The 24,142-nt window shown below is 38.2% G+C and overlaps 2 protein-coding genes across 4 annotated transcripts in view; one reads left to right on the top strand and one right to left on the bottom strand.

Annotated features, from left to right (window-relative positions):
* Positions 1 to 535: 535 nt before the first annotated feature.
* Positions 536 to 1,686, bottom strand: gpx1b (glutathione peroxidase 1b). The gene is made up of 2 exons (XM_079459766.1): positions 1,390 to 1,686; positions 536 to 1,150 (listed from the first exon to the last, which is right to left on the bottom strand). The coding sequence occupies exons 1-2, from the start codon at positions 1,609 to 1,611 to the stop codon at positions 800 to 802; spliced, it is 573 nt and encodes a 190-aa protein (XP_079315892.1). The 5' UTR covers positions 1,612 to 1,686; the 3' UTR covers positions 536 to 799.
* Positions 1,687 to 4,345: 2,659 nt separating this feature from the next.
* Positions 4,346 to 24,142, top strand: part of tex264a (testis expressed 264, ER-phagy receptor a) — a 50,501-nt gene continuing 30,704 nt past the window's right edge. For 2 of the 3 annotated variants that reach the window (XR_013786934.1, XM_079460658.1), the window contains exons 1-2: positions 4,346 to 4,880; positions 15,787 to 16,008. Coding sequence is in view for 2 of the 3 variants with exons in the window: in XM_079460658.1 (XP_079316784.1) it covers positions 4,623 to 4,880; positions 15,787 to 16,008 (480 nt within the window). In the remaining variant the exon portion in view is untranslated. The remainder of the gene's footprint in view (positions 4,881 to 15,786; positions 16,009 to 24,142) is intronic. The other variant, XM_079460659.1, reaches the window with a different exon arrangement.

Raw genomic sequence — 24,142 nt, 5'->3', positions numbered from 1 at the left:
CTTGAGTAGCCTTCCATTGGTTTAGACACAATTAATCATTTTTACAATTTTCTGTTATAAGGATATAATGTTGGTTATCAAAGCAATTAAATGGCGATTGTAATCTTAAACATTTGTCGGCATATAAGTGACTGCTGTGTTGCTATGCAACTTTTATATTAGTCTATGTATATTTTTTATAATGAAACAAAGGGCTTAATTTACCTAAACTCAAAAGTTTCAAATAAAACTGACACAGACTTGAGAATACTAGCCTATTTTGAGGTTTTGTGTAGAAAATTATTGTGAAAAAATAGCTTTTTTGTGCTTTGAGAAACTGTTCTAAAAGGTTGAATAATATTATATTATTTAAAAAGCCTAGTAGCCTAAAAAAATGTTCAGTTGTTTTGCAAAGTGAAATTCTACTCCCAGCCCGCACGGGCTCTCTGGAGACAAGTTTCCAGTGCGACTCATCAATACTGAATGAAACCCTTTAGAGCACCTGATGCTGACTTCAGTATTGCAAACCAGACAACAAACGTCACAAAACACAATCCAAAGAAACCCAGTAAAAACATTTATTGTTGTGCTACATGGGCTCAATGCAACTGTTTAGTTTGAGCTTTTACGTGACATCGGATCCTCCCCACAGACAAGCGTGTTTACAGGAGCATCTTCATAAAGTAAAGGTCCAAACACAGCAACATCACGCACAAGAGACCACAACCCGTCATATGATGATATACAAATACACTAGCAACAGGATTATAGATTTACGTTGACACCCTAGTAATCTCTAAATCCAGCATTCAAAGCCTTTTTAATTGGCGATGCTGAGAAGCTTCTTTATGTCTCCCTCGATGTTGCTCGTCAGGTATCTTCTGCCGTAGCGTCTGAATGGCACTCCATCGGACGCGATGAGAAACTTCTCGAAGTTCCACGCGATGTCGTATCTGCACACGGGACTCCACACGATGAACTTTGGGTCGTTCATGAAGGCCGTTGGCTCATCGCTCGGGAACGGAAGTTTCTCCTTGAGAAAGACGAAGAGTGGATGCGCGTCTTTGCCATTCACGTCGACCTTTTCCAAAAGATGAAACTTCGGCTCGAAGCCATTCCCAGGACGCACGTACTTCAAGGACATCAGGATCTCTTCGTTTTTACAGTTTTCCTATTAAAAATTCAAAAGAAATCAACATAAACATTTTAGTTAATGACGTACATTAGGCCTACAAATTACCAAAGCGATAGGCCTACTGCATTTTAATTTTAGATTAAGCTTTAAGGCTGTCCTCAATGTATTAGTATTAAACAGTGAGCACGCAAGGCAGCGTGACAGATCAAGTGCGCCACGCGCACCTGCGCAGGCACCTGCTTTTGAATATCACGATACAAAATCTGTCATCTCACCTGAAAGCCAAACTGATTGCAGGGGACTCCCAGAATCACAAGCCCTTTCTCTGAGAAGCGATCATGGAGCTCGTTCATCTGGGTGTAATCCCTGGTGGTCGTTCCTCAGAGAGAAGCGACATTCTCGATGAGGACCACTTTGCCCTTTAAAGATGAAAACTTAAACTCCTCGCCCGTAAGCGTTTTAGCTGTGATGTCGTACAATGATTTAATGCCGGACATGTTTGTGCTACACTGGCTAACAGTTTACAAGTGAGAAATAAGGAAACGTCCCTGATGTAAATCTGTAATCTGCAGTTACCAATAACGCCCACTTTTAAAACACACCCGTAGGATATTAGGGAATATCCCCAAAATGTTGTGTATAGTTCGTTGAAGTTAATCGTTTTCTCTTAGTATTTGATTATCTTTCTTTAAACGTGTACTGTGCTCTTCGTTCTTTTTCGGATAAAAGGTGTGTATTTAACGAAGACATACAGAAACGTCGCCAAACATTTTAAAATATGCACAGGACTAAGAACTTCACCACGCTCCCTAAAATACGACTTTGTGATAAATACGATCATGCAGCATGACTGTGTCATTACTGTGAAAGTTGCGTGTTTTGCCCCGTATTTGGTTTAGTAAGTAGCTGTTATAAAGTGTCATTATGACGTGGCTGCTTTATTTTTTACCCGCACGTGGTGTTTATTCCAGTCTGTTCTTGTGACTTTCTTGCACGGTTGTTTACGTCATTAGCTCACAGTATACACAATATTACAGAGACAGTAGAGAATCTACTAGAAGTTCGGTCCATCCTAAACCTTGGATGCATTACTGTCAGTGGCACTTTAAAGCAGTCCTATGAAAACGTTTCAAATAATATCATTATGTATTTAATGTAAATTCTCACACGTTTTATTTAGCTCACACATTCAGATTCAATTTAAATAGCGATTTATGGTACCGCGAGTCGAACCCAAGACACCGGATGGCGTTTCTTTATCGTTCTTCACGCTTTGAAGCCGTTAGTGTTGTCTGGGACTTATTGGTCACAGACAGTATTTAAGTATTTACGCTCAAGTTTTCGAAAAAGCGAAATACTTCTTGTCCTGTCCGAAATTGAGAAAACTTCGAGTAATGAGACGCTTTATTTTTATTCTGTACTTTCGTTGCCTTTGTTCAATTCAATTTTATTTATATTGCGCTTTTCACAATTTCCATTGTTCCAAAGCAGCTGTACAGGGGAAAAACGAAAAACAAAAGAAAGGGTAAAACACACTACATGGTGTGTTATATAATAAATCCAATTATTCTAGTAAATAATATCTAATGTCAGCATCTCCTGGTGGTTTATTAAGCATATTTGCTTTAAGTGAATGCTTGGCTGAAAAGATGTGTCTTTAATCTAGATTTAAATTGGGCGAGTGTATCTGCTTCTCGAATAATATCAGGAAGGCTATTCCAGAGTTTAGGTGCTACGTATGAGAAAGCTCGACCCCCTTTGGTGGATTTAGTTATTCTAGGTATTATCAAAAGTCCTGCGTTTTGAGATCTTAGAGAGCGTGATGGGTTGTAGTGTGATAGAAGCTCTGTTAGGTAGGTAGGGGCTAAACCATTTAAGGCTTTATAAGTGATTAAAAGAACTTTAAAGTCAATACGATACTTAATGTGTAGCCAGTGAAGGGTTGATAACATTGGGGTTATGTGATCGTATTTTCTGGTCCTGGTTAGAACTCTGGCAGCTGTCTTCTGAACTAACTGTAGTTTGTTTATTGATGATGCAGGACAACCACTAAGTAGTGCATAACAGTAGTCAAGTCTAGAGGTCACAAATGCATGACTAAGCTTCTCCGCGTCAGCAACACACAGAATATTTAGTAACTGGGCAACATTTCTTAGGTGGAAAAAGGCTGTTTTTGTGATATTTGAGATGTGACTTCGAAATGACAGGTTGCTGTCTATATAACGCCTAGATCTTTTACTGTATTTGTTGGAGTAGGAAGCATGTATATGGAGAACAGCACGGGTCCCAGAACCGATCCCTGAGGTAATCCATAATTTTCTTGCGTTAGATTGGATGATTCCCCATTTAAATGGTCAAATTGATGTCTTTCTGACAAGTAAGATCTAAACCACTGTAGTGCCTGTCCCTCAATACATTTTGTTGATTGTTACTTGTCTTGTAACCTTACTTGTGTACTGGAAGCTTCTGTAACCAAGACAAATTCCTCGTGTGTGTAAGCACACCTGGCAATAAAGCTTGTTCTGATTCTGATTCTGATTCTGATTCTGATTCTGATTCTGATTCTGATTCTGATCAACTGTTTCTGGTCGTTTGCACCATCTAGCGGTTCAAAGACGCAGTGCAGCTCTTCGGTGAATACCCTCATTTCAGTATGGAGTATCATCATTCAATTAAAAATATATGACAAAATTGTGGGTTAAATTAAGTTATATTGTTTATGATACTGTCATCACTTTTTTTCTGTCGACGCATCGTGCATTGTGACAATCCAGTAGGCAAACATAAAGCACGCTGCTTCGATGTCTGTTATTTTCTTAATTGCTATAATAAAGTATTAATATTTATTTCTCCCAAGAGATGTTTTATGAGACATTTGATGTTCTCCCTCGTAATTGGTGCTTAATTCCGTCACTACAATCCCGAGATAGACCTCATAAAATGAATAAAATCAGATTAAATGACACTTTGCCCTTATATTTGTGTCCGCATGTTTCTTACATGTTATTGTATTCGTATTTTAGGATGAACACACTGTCAGTTAAATATTTTGTGAAAATGTGTTATTTGTTGTGCAAAAAATGTCAAAAATGTTGACAGTTTTTGCGACATCGTGTAGAAAAAAATCATTTTAGATGCATTTGACATTATTACTGTAGGGAATTAAAAGAAAAACGGTTAACTATCAAGATGCACTCTTCCTCTATTGGTCAGTTAGTTTCAACCCCCCGTGACTCAGAGCCACATGGTACTTCCCGGAAGCAACGAGTACAGTGTTTCTGTGTTGAGGCGGATAAATAAACGCTCAGCTGTGTCAATAGAAAACTAAAGACGGGTTTAAACTGATCTCGCAGAACAGAAACGATACTGTAAATATAACAGCAGATTAAAACGGGCCTGTTCGAGACGCCGGATGGTCGGCATTAGTGTGTCGTCCCAGTAACTAGGAAATATTGACACACAAAAAGCTTTTCTGTGCTTGATAACACAAACACGACAGTCAGTCAGAATGTCTGACTTTGTCATTTTTTGTCTGATTGTGTTTTTGGTCATTTGTCTCATCTTGACTCTGGTGGGCTTCGTGTTTTACACCGGTCTGCTCTCCGAAGTCGTGGTTCGCACCGGATCAGCTCCAGTGAAAAAGATCACGATCGCGTATAAGTTCAGAAAAGGATCGTACAAGGACAGCGGAGCTGCATTTACGGAGAGCTGCAGTATCGGACACAATCTGGCGTCTGTCGGTGTGTTCTACGACGACCCCAATCAGGTATGTCATTTAAATGTGATTATTTGGTAAAAGTATTATGAAAGATGAAAAAGCACTTGCTGTCAGGTGCTTGTCTTATGGAAAGCACCGGAGCGTGACAGCTTGGGTCAGCGTCTAGACCGGCTGCGTTTTAACTTAGTGAGCTGTCTTAGTGGACAACATTTTTGCCATCATATTTGCGTTTCGTCAGCAGAATTTGGGCAATGGGCATCATGGACGAGCGCTGTGATTTTGGTCATCATGCTGCGTTTTTGGACATCATGGGTACTGCAGCAGGCCCGCGAATGCTGCAGAATGGGCTGGATAAAAAGCGTCTGCTATAAAAAAAAGACTAAATGTCATTCCTGGGATGCCCCCAAAATGCTCTTGAGACACAAGCAACATTTTCAGAAGAGGAATGGAAACAGGTGACGATCAAGCCTGTAATATTCAGTGTTATCCAAACAGGGCCTTATGCTTCATGAATTCACTGCTGTGTGCTGTATGCACCTGGACCTGAGGACTTCATGATCAGAGAAATTGGCAATACAGTACATCCTCAGAAATCTTGGTACATTTATGAGAAGGCTTTGGTCTTCAACACAAGTATATTTAGAATCATGCTTTTAAGTGATAGTTTATCCAAACATGTAAAATCACCCCAATGTCATTCTTAACTTGTCAGACTTTCTGTCTTCTGCGCAAAAATATATTTTGAAGAACGTTGGTTAGTGTAACAAACTGGGCTCCATTGACTTTCATTGTACAGACACAAAACCATCTAAAGATATTTTCCTTTGTGCAATGCAGAAGAAAGAAAGGCAGGTTTGGAATGATATACACAGTTTTTTTTATTTTTGGGTGAACTGTCTCTTTAACCCTCAATGGATTAAATCATTAATGTCTTGAAAAGAGGATGGCAGGCACAGCGCTTTGAGAAATGCTTAAATGTGAATTAAAACAGGTCATGCTAGATTCCTTAAGTGGATGTTATTACAATACTATTTTTGGGTGAACCATAAGAAATGATCTGGATTTTGAGTTTTGCTGCTTCAAAACTGTAGATTCTCAGACTACAAAGATCTCATAATGCACTACTCCCTTAGAAGTCAATAGATTACTCATGGATGAAATTTACACATTAAACCAGTATATGAGACAATATTTAACAGTAAATGTAAGTTTTACCTTTGTATCAGTTGCCTGCCCAGTTTAGACCTAGGTTGACATGTTATTAATCTCAGAATAGCAAAAGGGAAAATATGAAACATGTTTTCAGTCACATGCTGGAGCATTAAACACAGGGCCAATCAAAACCATATAATTTCACTGGGTCATGTGGTTACAAAAAACACATTAGCAGTATACAGGGAATGCCAGTCTAGCAATGCAGCCAGATCTTGACCGTCTCTCTGGTGAGGTGCAGTCTCAGCCTCAGACGTCACGCCCACGATCCGTTGGCTGAACGTCTGATGCATTTGGCACACTTTTTTGGAATCACTTCAGCACGTTCAAAGTCGTCATCTGATTGGTTGAGTTTCACAGGATGTCCGCAAGATGTGCGTGCGTTATTACGCTATCATGTTTTTATTGTGTTACTTTATGGATGCATATTATTAGCAATATTCGATTTGAAATGCAGTATGCATAATTATTATATTTTTGTATTTTTTTTACAATCCAACTGCAGCTTGATTGATATTACTTAAAATGCCCAGTAAATTTTTTTTTTAAAACAGAGTTACAGTATCAGTTTTTTATTTTTTGGAAGGCAGTTTTAATAAATACACCCACTGAGAAGCAAGCAAATAACAACTAATAATATTAAATAATGATAAATTTGGTTCTGGGTTGACATTTTGTGAATTGTTGCAGTTATACATCCATGAACACCAGATGGCGCTCACGGCACAGTGAAAAGAAACCTCCAAGAAACTGAGATGATCTAATTCAAGTAAAAATAACTATAGAGATTCTTGTTCAAGCATTTAATCTTTAAAAATATGAAGTGAATAAACCACAATGCATTATTATATTGTATTTAACTCTTGCAGTTTTATCAAACATGAAGGGCTTATTCCAATATGCAACATGCCACTCAAGGATGTAAAACCTCTGGTTTAACTTCTTCAGCAGAAGCTGATTTTCAAAATTGTTAGAGTCAAGATAGGCAGATATTTCCTTGGTGAGTGGGATGCAAGCACATACTTCATCTTATATGAAGCCTCATTCATTTCACTACAAGAAGGCCACGGGTGCTCTTGATCCTGTGGCGGATCTTGAACTGTATCAGCAGCTGAATCGCGTTCCTCCATTTTCTTCCACTGGTTATTTCTCCCAGGTCCAGGTCAAGCAAGGTGCTCTGCATTGTGGTAATTGATGTGACATGACGTCCTTTCAAAAGGACCAATGAACATGTCTGGTCAACTTCATTGAATGTTAAAAACGAATCTCATTGGCTGAATAAATAACATTTAAATTAAACTGGGTATCAGCATAATTCAGTTGGTTCATAATCGTTTTAAATCGTTATCTTAATTATTTAGTAATTTTTTAATTAAAACTTGAATTTGTCAACTTTTTTGTAGACACTGTATGTTTGTACCACATGGCATGAATATAAGCTGAAATGTCCTTCTAGTTTTCACAGGATGGCTGTCTAACTGATGAATACTTCACATAGCACAGTCATATTGAGGTTAAAATCAAATAAGGTTGTTCTTCTGTTTTGCTGTTCATGCAGTTGGTGATATGCGTTCCATCTAGATAAATGTCTGTGATTCTGCTTTATAAAACCTGGTCTGCATAAAATAAGCCTCAGGCGTCAGAAGGGATTTGTGTTTTTCTTTATGTAGTGATTGTGACAGGGTTGGGTTTTTGTGATTGGCACCTTCACCTTTAGTGTCCAACCAGAATCTCCCCTAAAGCTAATTAGCTTCAGATCTGACTATCATAGGCTGTAAGGGCTCGCTGGGGTCGTGTCTGGTTTTAATTGGCATAATGCTCTGTGCTTATTAGTATGATCAGCCCCACAATGGGAGAAAGGGTGGTTTGGCCTGTTTCAGAAGGTCAGCTACCAGAGGAGCCAAATTGTTCAAACTCAGCAGAGAAAAACGGAAGAATTTATACTTAAGTTATTGTAATGACACTGAGAGGAGGGCTGGAGAGTATCCCAGCATCTTCATAAAATAGGGTTACTTTATAGTGATATAAGTTATCTTTTTTAAGCATCTCATTGCTGGCAGTAGTCATGAGAAATGGATAATTACTCTCAATGTTCTTTATGTTTCGTCACCTTGTTGACATTGAGTTTTGTGTTGAACTTACATGACCAGCAGGTATCTCTTTTAGTGATTTATTCAGCTTAGGCATAAACACTTAAGGCTGATAGGAGGATATGCACTTAAAGAGATATTTTACCCCAAAATAAAGATTCTGTCATCATTTCCCCACCCTTTTTCGAACTTTTATTGCTTTATTTTTGCGTGTCGGACCTGTCTCGCCACTACATTTTATTAATAGTCTTTTTTATGTTCGCCAGTTCCCGCCTCCCTCCTCACATCTAACATTGTTACACATATCATGATGCAATCGTAATCGTAAACTCAGTATCATGCATCGTATTGAATTGTGAGCTGAGGCTGAGCGTATCTTTACAACCCTAATGTAAAATATGAATGCTTTTAAATATAAATTTGCAGGTTAAAAGTTTAGGGATCAAGATCTTATCTCAGACAGCATTAAAAGATACAGTGTTCTTAGATTTAAAGGTATTTACAGTATAAAACTCAAGTTAAGCTTGTGGATTACCAGCTTCTTGTCTTTTAACCTTTATTCACCCTGCTGGCTGTGCCCCACACACGACAAAGGAAGCTTGCGAAATCGTAGAGATTAATTAAACAAGAATGTTTTTCCCAGCCAGTAGCAAAATGTCCTACATCTTTGACTTTTGAAAATGCCACTCGCCCTCCCCTGCCTTTTCAATTAGACTGACGGCGTGAACATTGCCTCGAGCTGGGAGTTATGATTAGTTATAGCCTGGTTGTGAGACCTAACACATGACTGATGGACAGTCGCCGTGGCTCGAGGCGATTCAGTTTAGCAGTGTCAGTCAGCTAATGAAGCTGGATTCAAGCGCACGTAATGCGGACATCGCTTTTTGTGCCCAATTTATACTTGAGGCGTTCTTTCGATTCAGAAGTATGCTAACTGTTTTCAAATGATAACCTGTCGACTTAATGATCTTTCGCAGGCTGACTTCCAAACCAGTATTTACAGATCAGGATACATTTTTAAAGATGGGGTAACATGGTATTTCATGCATTTTGACCTCTTTACACGGTTAAATGTGCTGGCTTCTCATGCTTAATATGGTCAACTTGTTAAAAAATGAGTTGAACGTAAGACTTAGCATTTCTATTCTGTTCCTGGTACACCCCACGTGCAAGCTTGAGAGGAAGAGCATACCCACGCGTCACGCCCATCAACGCCACTTCACTCGACTGACAGAAGTTTAGCTGTGTTTGTTTGCTCATTGCATATCGGGGATGAATGTTATATAAACGGTGGATATAACGCTGGATTTGGAGATCCTTTAAAACATGGGGCTGTCCCAGCGCTAAAAGATGCCGGACATGAACCGCACGCGGCAGGTCAAACTAAGTCATATGTCTCTGTTTTGTTGGCAATCGGCTTGTTTGTGCATAATGTAAACAACACGAAGGGATAATGCGACGATGAATTGTGTGCTCGTGCTGTAGTTTCGTCCCCCACCGTCTGCCTACAGCAGCTCGTCTTTTTCCAGAAATAATGGTACATTCACTTTCAATGGCTCTCAGATCAAACTGATCAAAATCTGATCAAACTTAATACTCTTCGAAGATACGAAGTATTTAATACTACTGAATAGGTACACAAGATTAATATGAGATTAGTTACCCCATCTTTAAGAATTGTTTTGAATCTTCAGTTTATATAGAATTATTCACACCATGTTATATAGTATCAAAACAACATTTGTGTTATAATTAGGACTGAAAGCAAAGTAGGCGTAAAAATATTAACCCGGTTAAAAAGTGAATAAATGTATTATAAAACAATATGAAGAACCTTTGGGCTATTCTGGGCACAAGCAAAGGGCAAATACTGAAGCTTTGCTCCTGTGACCCTTTCCACGAAAGCTCAAATTTTATCACAGGCTTCCCAACTTGAGCTTTTTTGCATACTCTATTTTCTGCCCCAATAATTCTGTCCAGACTGGCCCCTATCGGACACAGCACCTACGGTCCTCCAGATATGATACGCCATCACTTTCAATTTCAGTCAGCTTGAGAGGCTATTCAACATCTCAGGGCGGTGAATCATCTTGATGATCCGTCGGGTTATGCATATTCATGTCGTGAGCCACAAGTCGATCATCCTCAGGTGCTGTTTGGCTAGTTCACAGCAATTACAGTAATTTATTAGTTCAATTCAATACTTTGACTTTGTACAGTAACATAAATAAAGTACAATAATGTTCTGTAAACCCAAAGCTATAACCACTTCTATAACATCCACATACAGTGTTATGCTTGCTGGCTTTAAGGTTTCTCTTCATGCTTTGACACAAGCTCTTGAGAGGAACATGAGGTAGCCGTAAGCTTTGTCTTATATTTGTGTGTATGGTTGTTGCATGTTGACCTGAATAGTGTTGTCATAGTGTTTGCATAAAGCCTGGTTTTGCTGTGTGCACTGTAAAGATTATGTGTTAAAATGTGCTGCATGTGAAAACATCTATGTTAAATAAGATTGGCCATGAATGAATTAACCCGACTATATTAGATAACATCAGTGAAAGTGATTTTTAATGGTTAGATGTCAAATACATCTTTACCGTAACGGTTGCATTTGCATGCAACCACTTTTTATAGTGTAGTACTGTTTGGAGTCTAGACGCAGAACGCTCTTTCCTCTATGTGGACAGTTATACTGTTGTCTTGTTTGTAAAGCAAAAAGTTTGACTTGGTGAAGGCTGACTGCACTGTTATACCAACTATTGAGTTTTTGCTTTGTGTAATTTTTGCACCTAAATGTCATTTCTTTGCCTGCAACTCACCTAGCTGGCCACCAGAGGTCTCTCTAATGTTAATTCTGCCCTCTCAATGTACAGCATTATTCAAACCTGTGTCTTACAGTCCTATATCTATAATACAGCTGCTGAAAAAAAATAAGAAACCACTCCAAAATCATTTTTAGTTTTTTTAAATTTACTGTTTATAGTTACCTGTTTAAGGAAAATGATCGTTTTTGTTTCATTCTGCAAACTTGTGACGACATTTCTCAACATTTTTTCCGAATTTAAAAAGAAATGTTGTTTTACTTGCATTTATTGGCAGTAAACTGAAACCACAAACATGTCAAAACAAAAAGAAAGAAATGTTTTCAGATCTTGAATACTGCAAAAAAATAATTGCTGTTGGGTAAATTTATGATATTCCTGAGGTTTGTTTATGAGTCAACAGATTATACAAACACTAGACCGGATGGAATTTCCACAATACATGAAGTTTTGTGGATTAAAGGCAAAACTTGAGATATTTCTCCATTTTTATGGCTTTATACTGTATAGTCTGTTATGTTCATTCGAAAGTGGGTCACAGAAGCTGAGTTCTATGTGAAACTAACGTCTGGTTTGCCCTAAATCTTGTATATTATCAATATTTATTTGATAATCATGCACTGTAAAAACTTATCTTGATGAACTGGATAATTGCATGAATTGAACAGAAGGTTTCTCAAAAGTGCTCCAACAGACGAAATACATAATTCATGATGTGATTTCAGATAATACATATACATTTAGATTATGGTTCCTATTTTAGTTCTTTTGAACTAAAATCAAACAAGTACTGCGTTACACTTTTTTTTATAGAATATTGATTTAAGGTTGTTTTGCAGATGCTTGAATACTGCATTCAAAATCTGTTATTGAATATCTTTTCGGAATAGGAGTAAAACAGCTTGCCCTAAACACTCATCCATGCAGTCTGAAGATTTGCCTCTAAATTATTTATCAAGCTCTAAATGATTCGGTTCTGCTAATTTCTGCAAAATTTTGTTGATTCTGCATCTGGTTTGTGGCAGTCGGGGTGAAGTAAGCATGCAAATTTTCACGAGTCTCTTCTTGTCCCCGGATTTGAGTTGCCTGGTCTCTCCGCAATTATGCAGATCTGAACACTTTGGGGACTCCTTTGGTATGCAAAAAACTTGCCATTTCGCCGCAGTCACTTAAAAGGAGTGACACGTGCACGGTCTGAACCCACGGGTGATGACGATTGTGGGAATTCCCAATAGTCATAGCCACCTTGGGAAGTCGGAAATACGCTGTGGGACTGTGAGGATGAGAGGAGTAAATCCTTGTTACATGTCTGCTAATAATGAATTAATTACCACCTTTTGGTGCACAGCCTTCATCTTTAGAAAAACGAGGGCCATTCAAAGCCGAAGCACAGAATTGCTTTTGAAAATAGCTTTTCCCTTCAGCAGGTCTCCAGAGGGAATACAGAGATGAAGCCGGGCAGAGGAAGGAAATGTGCTGTTTTGGTGGCCGTCATAGTATCCCAAGGGCAAAGAATGCATTTAAAGACAGCATCCTTCTAAAGGCGGACCGATTGACCGACCAGAGACCGGAATCCCGCCTGGTCAGTCTTACCGTCAGTCTTTCAGATTCCAAGCCGATCTTCTGTTGCCCATGACGCAGGCAAAAATACTTCTATCATGAACACGTTCATGCAACTAACAGACAAGAATAAAGTTAAAGTACTATTTTATGCATTGGCTTGTAATTTTAGACAGAGTGGACAGGGCCAAGCTTAGAGGTGGCCCTGTCCGGTAATCGTCCCAACGACAGTGTGCCTAGTGCCGGCACGGTTGGAGCAACCATAGGCCGGCAACCTAATATAAGTCCTTAAGCAGAGAGGACCCGAGCCTGTAAGGCCGGGACATCCAGACTATAGAATCTGGTAAATGTGGACGGCGAAGCCTAACAGGCCGCCGCACAAATCTCCGCTACAGACACACCACTAGACCAAGCCCAGGATGAGGCGATACCTCTAGTAGAGTGGGCTCTAACTCCCGTGGGGCATCGAAGGCCCAAGGAAGAATATGCTAGCGGGATAGCCGCAACTATTAATTTAGAAAGTCTCTGCTTTGTGACCATGGACCCCTTGATGCAGTCAACCAAGCAAACAAAGAGCCGTTCCAAGCACCTGAAGGGGGCGGAACGCTCGATGTAAACCTTCAGGGCTCTGAGGGGGCAGGTCAGGTTTAACTCCGGGTCCAGCTCGGAGAAGGGGACGCAGAAAGCGTCACTACCTGTGCCCTAAACAAGGTAGAGAGCACCTTCGGTCCATACACACACCTTCGGTAGAGTCGTCGCTGAAGGAGAAGAGATCTTAGGTCACTGCGGCGATGTGTCCGCTTATATAGCCATAAGCCCCGCCCCCGTTGGCGGGCTCCATCGCCATAGGTCCGTGCAGCTTCGCTGACATTGGTTTAAAGTTTTACTTTTCACAAACCAATGGCCATGCAGTTTCACGAGTGAAATCTCGACAGGTGACTGCATTTAGGGAAATTGAAATGTTCAATAATTGGTCTTATGAAATTATAATTTGTTATTATGATAAAATAAGCATTAAAGAAAAGTAAATATATATACTGTCAATTATAGGTTGTGGAATCGGAATCGGACGGTTTCACATACAATCAAATCAGAAACCGTAATCGACCGAGAAAATTGCAATCAGTGCATCTCTACTTCCTTCATCATACAGTTGGAATTATGAGAATGCTAATTGCTTAGCGTTCACAAGAGGAGAACGATCGGTTGATGAACGCAGCTGCACGTATGACGTATCACGTATCAGAACAGCTATTTAAGTGCGGAGAGGTGCGATGAACCCTGAATGCTCTTAGTGAAGATTTGTAACACTCTGAATTGGTTCTTCTAAGCTTGTGTGGCCAGCGCAGTAACTCAAGTCAATTACGCTGAGAGAACGTGCCCATTAGATGTTGTTCTCTCCCCGTGTAGTCGAATCGGGAGCAGCTGAAGGGCGACCTTGATCGTAAATTTGATTCGTGAAGTCTGAGAAACCAATGTGTGTGGTAATATTTGATTGGCAGTGTGAAAAATTGTTAATTTGTTTGAGTGCACTCGGTTATTATTTGAAACGGGACTGCGTTTTCTTGTTCGTCTGTATCAGTTGGGTGAATTATTTGACATAAACAGACAAACAGCAAGTGAAGGGAAGTGAATGCGCAGACCTTCTTGCTCCCTGTAATTGCCTGTTGTCTCCTGGGTGCGCTATCTGCCTTAGATTCCTGCTTTATTTACTGACACTTGTGTTGTAGGAAGGGAGAGATGGAGAGAGTCTTGAATACCATCATTAGTTCACGGCTAGAGAAACTTTTCTTGCTGAGTGGATGGGCAAAATGACGAGAGAAAGACGGAGAGCTGACGGAGGGGATTCAATGGAAATGCATTTAAGAAAGCAAAACTGCAGGAGCTTTTATCTGTCTGGGTATGATTTGTGCAGATTTTGCACATTTTCTTTTTAGCTTTTTTATGACAATTGACATATACAGGAGTTGTTCCTCTTACAGATCAAAGCCGACATTTTTAAATCTATCAACAAACTTTCAATAGGCCTATATTTGTTTTATGCAAACTATCCCTTAGTTGTGGTATAATTTCCAACAAAACTAGTAATTATTTTATATATCTATATAAAGTTTGCAAAAGTCATGCATGATTTCATAAAAAAGAAGAGAAGGATTGCACACTGTTTTCTGTTTAGTATTTCCCCGAGTAGCTTTTTTGACCAAACAGATGTTTAGGCAACAACACAAAATAATAATAGAATTAAAAAAGAAAATGTCATCTGGATAATCAACAACTATTTAATAGCTTATCCATTGAGGTAAATATAATATTTCATATTTTAATGATTCAATTATTTAATATAATAATTTAAGATTAGTATGTGCTGTTTATGCATAAATGTAATGTTTATAAATAAAGAGTTTGTTTGCAAAAACAACAGCAATTTAAAAATCATGTTTTTTATTACACCGTGTTTTTATTGTGACAAACAAAAATCATGAAAATAATAAGGTAAACTAGGTTATCTGTTTTAACAAATGATTTCTTCAACCAAATAATTATATAATTATAAGTGTCACACGAATATGACTTCAAATATGAATATGATCTAAGAAAATAAAGGTGAATATCACTTATTTGCAATATTTGTGGTCAAGCTCTTAACAGTCTCCGTAGTGAAAGAATCGCCCAGATCAAATCAGCCCAGTGTCAGTTCTTTGTAACCGTGTGGTGTTCTTTGCCGTCAACCTGTAGAGAAAGATAATCTTATCAATGCTCACCAGCACTGACACACAGCATTCAGCTGAATTGCGGATGTTATCTGTTCTTTCACCTTAGTGGGCGAACAGAAGAACATGCTAGATTGGTTATTACACGTGACAACTTAATAAATGCCTTAATTGTTTTGTCATTAATGTTTTAGTGCATCACAAGCTCTCCTGCACATTGTGAGAAACTGTTTAAACAGTCTTAGACAAGATATGTTAATCTCGATTGTTATATGTTGCTAGAGATTTCCCTGATCATTGAGACAAAAGGTCAGATAACATTGCTGTTAGTTTGTATTTGAAGAATTCGTTCTCCTACACTTGCATTTGTTTGATACTTGTTTTATGTTTGCGTGCTTTATTTAAAAACTCATGCGCTTGTTCATCTCGGGAAATGAACCTGATTCAACGTAGTCAACTGGATTAATGTGTCTCAAGAATAGTTATTACATTACATTTTCTATTTCATATTCTTTCTCTCTCTTACTGTGTGTCTGTCTATCTATCTGTGTCTTAGACCCAGGCAGATGAGTGCCGGTATGCGGTGGGCAGTATACTGAGTGAAGATGAGGAGAAACCTGACGAGGAACTTCAGCGCCTGTATGAGAAGTTTGGTTACAAGATCATCACCTTCCCAGAACTCACCTGTGCTGTGACCTCTTCATTTCCCAACAGATGCTCTCTGTCCCCCGTCTGTGCAGCATATAGAGTCTACCCTGAACTCGATCAGTATGTAAAGGTAACAATTCTATTTCCTTTTTTAAAAAATGAGTCATGGCTGAATCACAGATTTATTAAAAGAATTTGTCAAACCAGTAACAAATAATTGTGCCTCCTATGAGAAGCGCAGGCCTTCTGTACACATCAGTATATATTCTGCCAAACTTTAAGGTTTAAAGCAGATTTCTTTTTCAGTTAATTTGTGAATACAGTCCAAGGTACTTTATACACCTCATAAGACCGCTGGTCAATATCTGGCCCACATGTAATGGAAAAAAAATATTAAATAGGAGGAGGTGCCTTTATAACTCGTGAATGGACAGATAACTGCATAGAGGTGTGCTGAAGATGTTGTTAATGATGTCAGATTGTGTAAGCTTGCTGTCTGCCGTCTCTCAGTAGGAGTTCTGTTTAGTTTACAGTTCTGTGAGTTAATGTGATGGATCGTGCGTGCTACTCACCATGTGATAACCCTAATGAAGAGAAGCACTTGTGAAAGTGTGCGATGTATTCCTTTAGATAGCGTTCATTTTTCCAGTGCTTTAAAGACTCCATGTGATAAGACTGCGCACAAAGAGGTTGTATTCGTGAACAGTAAATGTATTTGACAATTAACTAACAATGAGCAATATCGTTTTTCAGTATTTATTAAAGGTCTAGTTCACCCAAATATGAAAATTCTGTCATCATTTATTTACCCTCAGATTGTTCCAGACCTGTATAAATATCTTTGTTCACAAATATGTGAGTAATCAAACAGATCTCATCTCCCATTGACTACTATATTTATTATTATTATATAGTAATAAATAATTATACCATTCACTTTTTATAGTTTTTAATGTTAGGTCAGATATCTATTTTTTGTGGTTTAAATACCCATGTGAAGTATCACTTCATCTTTTTAAAGCAGTTTTCCAAAGTCGGGTAAGTGAATTGTCAAATCCTTAATGGAATTGTCACATCCATAACGGTCCATATTTCTGACAAATTGGTACATGAAAATGTAAATATATAACTAATTTACGTTCGATAAAAAGAGCCATCCCTTCTCCATTTGTTGGATATTATTGCTTCTGTGTTGCACATTTTAATTCACAAAAATCATACAAAGTGTGTCCTTTTTCAATTCGTGACACATTTACTTTTCCTTCTTTTAAAACTGAAAACGCGTGCATCGATTGATCATTTTTCTGATGTCTGGACTCTTTCATCAGGCGCTTAGTATATTATAAACAGATCATTCATTATACTGGTAATAAATACATTCACTGAGAATTTATATTTCAAGTTTTGACTGAAAATGTCACATCCGTAACGCTGAAATCTCGCTCTAATGTTAACACTTACAACATTGGATTTTAAACAGTAAATGCTGATATTAAGATTTATATGAATAAATTGCGTATATGTATTGCTCATTGTCAGTTAATGCATTGACTATTTGTTAACAAATGCAACCTTTTGGTAAAGCTGTTGATTCTTCATAGGGGTTTGCCTGTTCCAAAGGTTATATTTATATTATTTAGATAGGAGTAGTAGCATGTTATTGTTATTGCTTGATCAGTATCAGAAACCTGGAAATGCATGGAAATGCAGGGTTATCAATATGGCGAGCACAGCCAAAACTGGCTGTGATATTGGCGTGACAATCTGTCCTTGATGCCGTGCCGGCACAGGGGCCAAACAGCCACAGAACAGTCTCCAGCAGATGCTTACTTATTTCCCTTGATGAAAGCGACTTTTCTATCTATGCAACTCCTTAACAGAAGGATTTTCTGAGGTTAACAAAAATACTGTATGGATGCAATCTTTCTTACTTTAGTGAAGTCATAAAACTATTTTAAACTCAAAGCACAATGCAGTAACAGGTCACTGTACAGTAGCACAAGAATTCCCTAGATATTGACTAAAACTATGATGTAAGAACAGCGAAACCAACCAATTTCACTTGTTCACCTGCGCTTGCCTCTCTTTCTCTTACCTCTTACACAAGCAACACGCATACTCTTTTCTGACCTGACGTGTCTGGGAGCCTATTAAAAATACTGCAATACTTACATGACCAGTGTTGAGTGAGAGTGAGCTCAAGATATCGTCTGGTGCATTATGGGATTGCATGAGTTTGTAATGTGATGAATATGGAGTGGCAGTGTATAAAGACAGTCCTGAGAAGATGAATAATGAAGCACGTGTTTTAGGTAGAGACATGTCCTCACAATGATTTATTGAACAACCTACAGTGGTTCAGGCTTTGATGCTGGCCATTACTTTATTGTGAAACTACAGCGAGTGTTCCCGCCGTACACCCACCACTTCCACACAAGACAAACATGTACGACATTTACTTTAGAAGACACTTGTTTGAAGTAATCGACCTACCCTGAGAGCACTCGAAAGTCACTGAAATGATTGATGTGTATATTTCATTAGAAAACTGTGTTGCTTATTGTTTCTGTACAACATGTACAACTTTGAGCAACATTTACATGGGGGTCCAATTGAGATCATGTGACGAGTGATTTGAAAACAACCAAACTTTTTCCACATTAAGCAAGTCGACATATGCAAAGTACAAGATAGATGTAACTAGTATTTTTATTATTGAAATACAAAAGACAAAACACTTTTTTTTTCAGCAAAATGTTTTTGCAACGTTTACACTGAGCTCCAATGTTTTGGAAGAAAACACTTTCACAAGAAAATGTTTTCGCAAGAAAGTGTGAATCGTGATTTTTGCAACATTAACACCGGGGTCATAGAGAGATAATGCGACTAGTGATTTTCTTTTAAGTAAAAACGTAGGGTTTTCGTAATAAAAATAACATTTATTTTTCACATTTTGAGAAAACTTTGAAATCATGTTTCAAGCATAAAACCTTGTAGTCAAGTTTCTAAATAGATTTTTACAACAATCTAGATGTTTCTCTATTCCACGCTGCTTTATGGCATGTCTGTCTGAAACATAAATTTGCTGATTATATACATTTCTTTGCATTAGCTGTCTAACTGTACTTCCTGGGAAATCACATCTGACAGCTCAATTTATAAATCATTTTTTTATGCTTCAGATAGATGTAATGTAGAAGACCACTTGAATACGATTTAACCTTAATGATGAGGACTAGAACATTCCCCTCCTTTAAGAATATTTCCAAAACAGTTCTAAAGTAGCATGTCTGCAATTTCTCACTCCCGCAGAGAAGACATGTGTTGGGCGACTCATGTTGATTCTCTGCCAAGCGTGGGGAGGTGTGGTCTCTTGTGGCGTGGGTCAAACACTGTGCCAAACATAACCTAGATTTCTCTTTCTATGTGTCCTCTTCATTTAGCAATCCTCTTTATTTGTTCATCCTTTGCTTCACTCCTCTCCATATTTTCCTTTCTCCCAATCCACTTCTGGTATCATACCTCTATAAATCATATGTCCACCCTGTATCACTAGTAGACAGGGACACATTCTCCAAGAGACCGGGCCCTTTCTTAAGATGATAACATGTACGTACACACGGACCATCTGTTGTTAGACAGCGAGGGGGCAGAGAAACGCCAAAGAAATGCTGCCGAAACAGAATATATGTGGGCAGTCCCATTACACTGTAACAAGGATTTCATGTTGCGTGTGTGTTTTGAGTGTGTGGGTATGTGAGTAACCCGTAACAGGGCATGGAAGTGTGTTTCCAGACAGTCACCACTGACTGTTGGCAGATTGAGTAAACCTGGGTGAGGGATTAAAATAGAAATGAACCATATTAGATGTAATTATCTGAACCTCAAAATAAATCCCATAATGCAACTCTGCACTTTTGCCCAGTTTATAAGTAATAAGATCAATGGCCTGAGTTTGGGGACTGTATATGTTAAAACAATGAAAACCAAGAGAATGAAAGAACACAAAATGAAACGAAGTTCATCATTTAAAAGTAAATAAAAATATATTAAGATATAAATATGAATATAATATATTTTATTTGTATGCAAGAGCAGTTTTCATAACACAGTTATACGTGTTAATAATCTCAAGCAAAGCTATGTAGAGATGACTCCACCCACTTTGGCTGTTACCTGACTGACACTGATTTCCCGTTTCCCTCTGGTCCAATCAGCTTTTGAATAATTCAGGCGTGTCCTTCCTTATACTCTTTGATGTTATTATTTGTTGAATTAAACATGGAAAATTGGTTTTGGTAGTACATGGCATTAATATTTAAAGAGCTTTTCACTGTGTGGGCAGCTGGAAAGGATGTGTGGTGAATTCGAGGTGCAAAAACGAATCGAATGAAAAGATGAATGAAATCAAGTGTCATTTCTTGAGAAATTTCCATTTCAAAAGTTACAACTTTTACGTAATTATTTCTAGCATTTTTTTCTTAGTGAGGTCGTGCCACATGTACGTGCATCAGAAAAATAACGTGCTTCTCCTCTGCAGTCATAATACGATGGTCTGTGTTGTTTGGTTATACCATGGTACTGATTAAGTATCACATACATATACCAAGGTATGGTTCACATATTCAAAACACTTATTGCTTTACTGTCATGTTATATAACTGATTTCTTTGACACTTTTACACACACTGTACACTTGCTTTGATACCTCTTTTCCACCAAGGTTGGCATTGAAACTAGATTCCCAAAAGCCCTAATTCTGTCTCCAAAAGTCCCTGATAAATTGCTTGTGTCTATTGTGTCATGTCACAGACCCCTAAATTGTTGTATGAATACTGGGGGTGTAACAATATGCTCAGTTCACGATTCGATACACAATTCTGGGTTTGTGGTTGCATCATGGTAATTGAAAAAAAAGAAACTGACACTCAAATGGCAGATTTTCCCCCAAAACATTTATTATGTTGTTGAATTGAACAATATTCAAGGTTTCATTCAACCATCTTTATGCAAACGTTATGCACCTGTTCCCCTCTTGATTTGTTCCCTTATTTAATGCCCTTGTGTCTTCTGTCTTGTGCTGATTCATTGTGGTTTGTGTGGTGAGTTCATGTGTCTTGTTAGTCTAGTTTATTGTAGTTAATGTTTAAAGTTTATTTTAGTCGTATTTAAGTGTAGTTAGTGTAACTCCTGTGTTGTCTATATTATCCCTGTTTTGTTATGTTACCCCCACGTGGGTCTTTTTTATTATTATTTATTAAATATATGTTAACCCCTTACCCGCTGTCTGCACCTGGGTCCTCTGTCCTTGTCTCACCACCTGTGATCATGACAAAAATAGATTTACGATATACTGTATATCTTAATAGTTGTACAATACAAATCTTAATGTTTCTGTATTGCGATATGAGCTACGTCGATATATTGTTACAAAAATTTGAATGTAAATATACCAATCGAGCATGGTCATCGCGTTTCTACCACGGTAAAACTAGGGAAAGCAACTGCAGGTATACAAAAAAGTTCAAAAACAGCCAAAGTTTTGAAGTAAAAATATGTTGACAAACTGTAACATTTTACCAAATGAAACACAGAAAAGTTTTATTTTTATATAAACATTATGCTGATGTTACGCTGGTTTCACGACAGTACAGCGTACATAGGACATAAACTGATTGTTTATAACAATTTATTCTGAAGTTATAATAGTTATGTTTATAGTTCAACATTTTTTTTAGTTACTTATGAGTTTTTAGGCAATGTTATTAATTTTTAAACTCAACAAAGCGTTAAATGTCCAAATTACCCACTCACGTCTCTCTTTTGTTGTGTAAGCAGGGCAGTATTACATGTAACAATATAATAATATAATTGAACATAACTACAAGCAATTACAGTCAGGTTTATTGGTGATATCAGCTCCTTGTGAGCCCTGATGAAAAAGCAGAAAGACAGCTCAATGCATTCCCATCTGTTAATGATGTAATGTTAAGAACAAGCGGAAACCATTCGTTTCTCTCTTGTGAAGCCAACACGGAAGTGACTTCAACTGCAATTCATCTTCTGGCCGCTAACTGGCTCCAAAAGTGAGCAGAATGCCATTGAGCCCCATGTTAAGGTGGTCACCTTACAGCAGAAGAAAACATGTTTATAGCCTGGTTCAAAAAACGATTTTGCTATAGCTAATTTAACCCTTCATGACAATTTCTTTTATAACTCACCCATTTAACTTATATTAAGCCTTAAAATTCATCACATTAGGTGATTGGCCACTTGAGTAACAATTAGTTTCAGCAACCAGGTGCCTCAGCTCCAACCACATCCCGCCTCTTTGCGCATTTTCGATTATCCGGTAGTGACAGATGCTAAGATGCAATGGCCGGCTCCGCCCACTTTGAGCTTCAAAACAGCTCATCAGAAACCTACCAATGACGTCACTGACACTGCATGTTTTATACAGTCTATGGTTATGAAGTGTATTGACCAAACACTCAATGAGAGAAAGGAAGAGAGCATACAGGAGAGAAAGTGAAGAGAGCATATCGGAGAGATAATGAAACTGATGACCACAGGCTCCTCTTTCATGGTGTATCTGGCCCCTCTAGAAGTGATGTGGGTGGGTGTGCTGACAGACAGACCGTTAGAGCTGTTTGATGCTCACAGGTAGCTCTGAAACTTTAATGAGACTACCACCCCTTTACCACTGACTTGCTTTTGTTACGTTTCCCTGACCGTTCCTGTTCTCTCTGGCATCACCATCTAATTTACATATTTAAAAATATAGTCAGATTAATGTTTAATAAGTTGTGCTATTGTCTTAACATCTGTAAGTGTATTTTGCTGTAACAGACTCAAGGCGGTCTGTCACCCAGCGGTCAGCAGAAAGGAGCTGCACTATTTTGTGGTCTTTCTGCTTAGAGAAGAGAGACAGTTCTTACATTGAGCCAACGAGTGAGTTTCAGTGCGTCAGATGGACAGATAGTCAATGACTTAATCAGCGAGCGAGCCAGTTTGTGTGTGCATATGCATTCTTGCGATGGTAGCCAGAGGGTAGCTTCTTCGTAAATAATCCTGTATTCTGGAAGCATGCAAGCAAGTCTTGTCACTGGCTCATCTTGTCTATGTTTCCCTGAAACGCTATAGCCTATATCAGAAACAAAAACGTTTCCAGCAATGACCCATGGTGTGCTTTGTAGTGAAAGCTTCAGATCCTGTGTCTGGATATGTTCACCATACTTTCTTCTTTAGGTTATGGAAAGTTCAGCAGAAGATTCCTTCATGCTAAGGTGATTTGTAAAATAGAAATATAGCGGTCCGATCTAAATAAAATACAGTTAGAGGCTCAACTACTCAAAGTATTCATAATAGTAAACATTAAATGTAGTTTATATAGCAAAAACTGTAATGGTATTATGGTTCTATATAACGAGACCAAAGTACTTCATGATATTTCATTTTTGTATTATGGTATTTAAAATCCCATTCCCAATATCCAATTATTATTTACAAAAGGTACGTATGTGGTATTTTTTTATTTTACCCAGTAATTCTTCTTACCCTGGCTCTTCATTTTTGCATATACAATATGTTATCCGGTTTACTTTATCATTTGATGTCTCAGTCGACTGACAAATTTCAAGGTTCTTTTTTTCTGTGAGATTATAATTCCCATGCCTCAAAAAAACGAGTTACCATGCTCGCCTTAAATGAAGTAAAAACAACGTGAATCATTTTTTTGGCTTTCCTAAAGGAACTGTGGCAAGATACAATTTCTGTCATGTCCTACGCACATTGGTATGTCAAACTCTGTATGACTTTCTTTCCTCTGTGGAACACAAAGCACAACATGACAGCCTCAGTCACCATTCACGTTCATAGAAAAAAGTACAGGCTCTCAGTTTGTAACATTCTCCTTTTTGTGTTGCACAGTAGAAAGAAAGTCATATAGGTTTGGAACAACATGAGAGTAAGAGGCAAGTAAGAGATGCCAGATTTTTCTTAGGGGATCTAAGATCTTAGAACACGATAAAGGCGGAAAATAATAATGTTCAAGCATGTTGAGAATGAGATGTGGTGGATTGTGACCCATGTGGCTCTGCCCGGAGACCATTACAGAGACTGTGAGAAGATTGTGGGATTGTGCTCTCGTGAACGCACACCATAGACTGACAAGACCTTAGAGAATATATCGATTAAAGTCATTTTTGTTTGTTTTTCACACGAAGTATGGTCGTCTGAGCCACCATGAGCGGATGGACAAATGT

The sequence above is a fragment of the Barbatula barbatula genome (assembly GCF_947034865.1).
Source record: "Barbatula barbatula genome assembly, chromosome: 7".
In the NCBI taxonomy this organism is placed as follows: domain Eukaryota; kingdom Metazoa; phylum Chordata; class Actinopteri; order Cypriniformes; family Nemacheilidae; genus Barbatula; species Barbatula barbatula.
This window is presented reverse-complemented; position numbering and strand designations above follow the sequence as displayed.